Source organism: Chinchilla lanigera, unplaced genomic scaffold (genome assembly GCF_000276665.1).
Source record: "Chinchilla lanigera isolate Chin_1 unplaced genomic scaffold, ChiLan1.0 scaffold00158, whole genome shotgun sequence".
Lineage (NCBI taxonomy): Eukaryota > Metazoa > Chordata > Mammalia > Rodentia > Chinchillidae > Chinchilla > Chinchilla lanigera.
In genome coordinates this window covers 1214201-1218373 of record NW_004955559.1, presented here as the reverse complement: position 1 = coordinate 1218373, position 4173 = coordinate 1214201, and the positions used below count along the sequence as shown (strand labels likewise).

Genomic DNA, 4173 nt, shown 5'->3' with positions numbered 1-4173 from the left:
CACACACACACACACACACACACACACACACACACACACAGTACACACACACACAGTAACAGGCAAGCTCGGGAGAGACAAGATGCCCTCAACAGCGTAACCCCACTAAGCCGTTCTGTCCCCGTCCTTGCCCTGCCAGGGCCGAAAGGGAAAGTCCCTCAGGCAGGGCCTGCGACTACCCCTGAGCCTCGGCTCTTAATTATTCAAGTCCCAGGATGCCGCACCGCTCTTTCTGGGGCTCAGTCTCCTCCCGACACTCCCCCGTTCCCGCCCGGGCCGCTGCGTCTGCGCATGCGTGGTGGTCGCCTCCCTCCCTTCAGCTGTGCCGCCGTCCTTTCCAGGAGGGCATCCTGGCCGCGTCCCCGGTGGACCTGAATTTACCCTTGGACTGAGCCGGTCATCAGAAGCTGCTACAAGCCTGGACCTCAAGCCCCACACTCTTCCTTTGCCTTTCCAATTTTTCTTCCTCTACTCAGGGCTGTGGGGCGGTGGCTGCCCTACCTGATTGCCAAAAGGAATTTGTCTTGAACTTTACATATTAAAGGCTTTTTAAAAAAGAGTATGTAAAAGAAAAAAAGAGTATGTATTCTGGAGAACTGAAGTTCCTTTTCCTCTTGCAGTGCAAGGGATGGAACCCAGGGCCTCACTAGGCAAATGCTCTACCACTAGCTGTAAAATTCTAAAACAAAAAACAAACGGGGCTGGGAATTAGCTCAGCGGCAAAGCGCCTGCCTAGCAAGCACAAGGTCGTGAGTTCGATTCCCAGCACTGGAAGAAAACAAACAAAAAAATTCTAAGTTCGGGAGGCTGAGGTAGGAGGATCAATGGAGTTCAAGGCCAGTCTGGGCTACATAATGAGTCCAAGATCATTTTGAGACCCGGTCTCAGAAAGGAAAAAGTAAAATAGGTTGATTCTGAGATCTCTCTGGCTTATACATTGAGGAAAAACCAGGTATGGTAACAATCCTCACATTCAGGAGGCTGAGGCAGAAGGATCACCACAATTTTGAGACCAGGCTGGGCTACATAGAGAATTCAAGGCTAGCCTCAACTACATAGCCAGACCCTGTATGAAAATAATAACAAACTGAGAAAAGAGACACCGTGGCGTACACCTGTAATCGTAGCATTTGAGACACTGAGGCAGGAGTGTCAAGAGCTGAAGGCCAGCCTGTGCTACATAGCAAGAGCTTGTCTCAAATAATAATAAAAAAATACAATGTACTCTACAAAGGAAACACCAGTGTTTGAGCGCATACCATGTGATCCATTCATATGAAAATTTAGACTTGGTGTGTAATTCCAGATACTCCAGAGGCTGAGGCAGAAGGATAAAAAGTGACCTACGTCTCAAAATAAAAAGGGCTGGAGATCTAGCTCTGGTAAACTGTCCCTGGTTCAATACCCAGCATTGGAAAAAAAATTTTTTTTAGACAAGAGGGAGCTAAAATATAGTAGCAGAAAGCAAAGTGATGCTTCTGAGGCTCAGTGAGGGGCATCATAAAGGAATTTTGGGGCGATGGGTAGATTCTGTAAGTAGGACAGCGGTTACACAGCTGTATTTCATCTCATCAAACTGAACTGCGTATTTTGTATGTTAATTATACCTTCAATAGTTAGTTTAACGAGAAAGGAGGATTGCAAGTTTCAGCCCAGCTTGGGCAACTCGGCCACCTATCGAGAGACCCTGTTTCAAAATAAGAAAGCTGGGGCTGTAGTTCAGGGTAAAGGCCCTGGGTTCCCTCCCCAGGGGGGAAATGAGCTCAGCCACGTTTTAAGTGTGTAATGGGGCTGGGGATGTGGCTTAGTGACAGAGCACTTACCTAGCATGCACAAGGCTCTGAGTTCAATCCCCAGTACCATAAATATATTGTGTAACTGAGTAAGTCACTTCGCCCCTCTCTGTCTTAAGCTTGTTCATCTCTAAAATGGAAGTAATACTACTTTGGTAGCGTGCTGAGGCAGCTGAATGTGTCTGTTTATTGACTTTTTTTCTTTTTTTCTTTTTGAGACAAGGTCTCATTATGCAGTTCAGGCTGGTCTTGACCTCACTTTGTAGCCCAGGCGGGACTCGAACTCGCAGTGAGCCTCCTGCCTCAGCCTCCCGAGTGCTGGGATTACAGGCGTGAGCCACCACACCCGGCAATTGGCAACAGGTGAAGGAACATGGTTTCTATCTTCAGTACTGAGGACTGAGCCTGAGCCTGTGCACTGGGTTATATCCCCAGTCCTTTTCATTTTGTATTTTGAGATAACGTCTCGCTAGGTGGCTAAATTGCCCAGGCTAGGCTCGAACTCGAGATCCTCCTGTCTCGGCCTCCCAGACAACCTTGATTATCTGCACGGGCCACCACACTCACCCATGGAGCTCATCTCAAGAAGAGTGACTCTTCTAAAGAGGAGGGGAAGGGCCTGTGTAATGGCACAGAAGCGTGAGTGTGTCGTGGTCTCAGACAACCAGGACAGGATCCAGAGCCCAGCAGGGACTGGTTAGCGTTTGAGGCCAAACTTGGTGGGGAGGACACGGCCAAGCTGGGGTGCTGAGACTTTGTCCCGAGGGTGCTGGGGAGCCCCGGCCCGGCGGGAGCAGCGGAGCGGGCGGGGCTGGGGACTGACAAGCAGCCGGAGGGAGGCGCCCTCCAGTCCCGGGGCCGGGGTGGGAGGCGGGGCTGTTCTGATTTGGGGCCCCAGGAAGAAGCGCCGCTGTGAAGGAAGTGACAGTGCAGAGGGGCGTCAGGACCTCACAGAAAAGGAAACGCGGAAATCTCCCCCTGTTAGTCTGCCGGTGAGCAGCGGGCCAGGAGGCACAGCCGGGGCCGCGGCTCGGAGCAATGGAGACGGCGCGTCCGAGGACGGGAGCGAAGCGTGGCGTGAGGACGGTGCGGACAGGAGGGCAGGTTCAGGAACTCAGCCCTCTGGTCTGGCCCCCAGGCCACCAGTGACTTCCGCAGAGCGATGAAACCCTCCCAGAGGAGGTGTCTTCTAAGGGGCCCCAGGCGTGGAGTAGGAGTTCCCCAGACAAAGGGGGGTGGGTGTTCCCGCCGGGGGAGGGGCCGGCAAGGGCCAAACGGCGCGAGAGGGGGCAACGGTTTCACAAACGTCAAGCCTTTCATTACAGGGCTTAACGCGTTGATGTCTCATTCCTACCTCTGACTTGTTTCTGGACCTACACAAGCCCTCCGTCTCTCTCGGCCTCTCATTACTTAGGTTTCTCCCCCTTGGTAAATGAGCACAAGCGCCCTTGTTCCTGCTGGATTCCCCTCGGCCTGGGAGAATCCATAGAGTGGGCGGTGAATGACAGTTCATTTGACCCAATCACAGTGCCTGCAGGCCACCCTTTCTCTCCTCGTAGGCCAATTGCCATGTTCATCTTGAAGCCACGGTCTGGGGAGGGCGGGCCAAAGGCCTTGAACGTCATCTTTTGGTAAGCCAATAGGAGCGATTAAGAGGCGGGTCGCTCTGCCGATAGACAGCTCTGTTTCAAGACGTACATGTAGCGCGGAGCCTGCCGGGAAGCTTTGGGGTGGTGCTGGGGGGGTAAAAGGGCGGGCGCTCCAGGTTGACTTTATCCAATCATCTGACGCCGTCTTCGAGATAGACCGGTGGGTTTCCCCATCCCGGTCCACTTGGGGAGGCGGGGCTCTGAACGCCAGGCTAGGCAGGCCCCTGATCTTTGATGGGCTTCTTCTTCACCCAATCACTAGGCGGTATTTTCAGATGGGCCGCCTCCAGCACCAATGAGATCTCCTGGCGGGGTCCCGGTGGGCGGGCCGTAGGCCCTCCGGTATAAGGCGGTCCCGGGGGCGTGAGGAGAAAGGGGGGGTCTCAGCGGCCGGAGGAGGAGTAGGTGCTGGTGAAGATGGCGGCAGCTGAGGCCGCGAACTGCATCATGGAGGTGAGCGCCTGGAGCGCCGCAGGGGGCGGGGGGCGGCTTAGGGTCGGTGTGTTATGCGTTCGTCGCGGGGAAGGGGCTCTGAGTCGACGAATTGGGGCCGAAGGCCCTTCGCTGCACTGCGGGGGCGCCGCTTGCACCGTATCCGGGGATATCGTTTGGGGGGGTACCCCTGGCTTTCAGGGGCCATCGGATCCTTGCGGAGCCGCGGGCCTGGCCCCTCCCACGTGGAGCGGCGCCGGGGGCGCTTCCGGCCGGCCCCCACGTGGCCGCGGCGCGGT

At 54.9% G+C, this 4173-nt stretch overlaps 2 protein-coding genes across 5 annotated transcripts in view; both read left to right on the top strand.

Moving 5' to 3' along the window:
• Bcl2l12 (BCL2-like 12 (proline rich)) overlaps nt 1-577 on the top strand; it is a 7079-nt gene extending 6502 nt beyond the window's left edge. Inside the window, 1 exon segment of the mRNA XM_013508948.1 lies at nt 342-577. Coding sequence (XP_013364402.1) covers nt 342-392 — 51 coding nt within the window. The 3' untranslated portion in view covers nt 393-577.
• A 2124-nt stretch (nt 578-2701) lies between these two features.
• Nucleotides 2702-4173, top strand: part of Prmt1 (protein arginine methyltransferase 1) — a 10333-nt gene continuing 8861 nt past the window's right edge. The window contains exons 1-2 of one of the 4 annotated variants that reach the window (XM_005412853.2): nt 2817-2879; nt 3353-3424. In XM_005412853.2, the coding sequence (XP_005412910.1) occupies nt 2832-2879; nt 3353-3424 (120 nt within the window). In that variant the 5' untranslated portion in view covers nt 2817-2831. Of the gene's footprint in view, nt 2786-2816; nt 2880-3352; nt 3425-3786; nt 3896-4173 lie in introns of those variants that run through there. The other 3 variants (XM_013508977.1, XM_005412855.2, XM_005412854.2) reach the window with 3 other exon arrangements.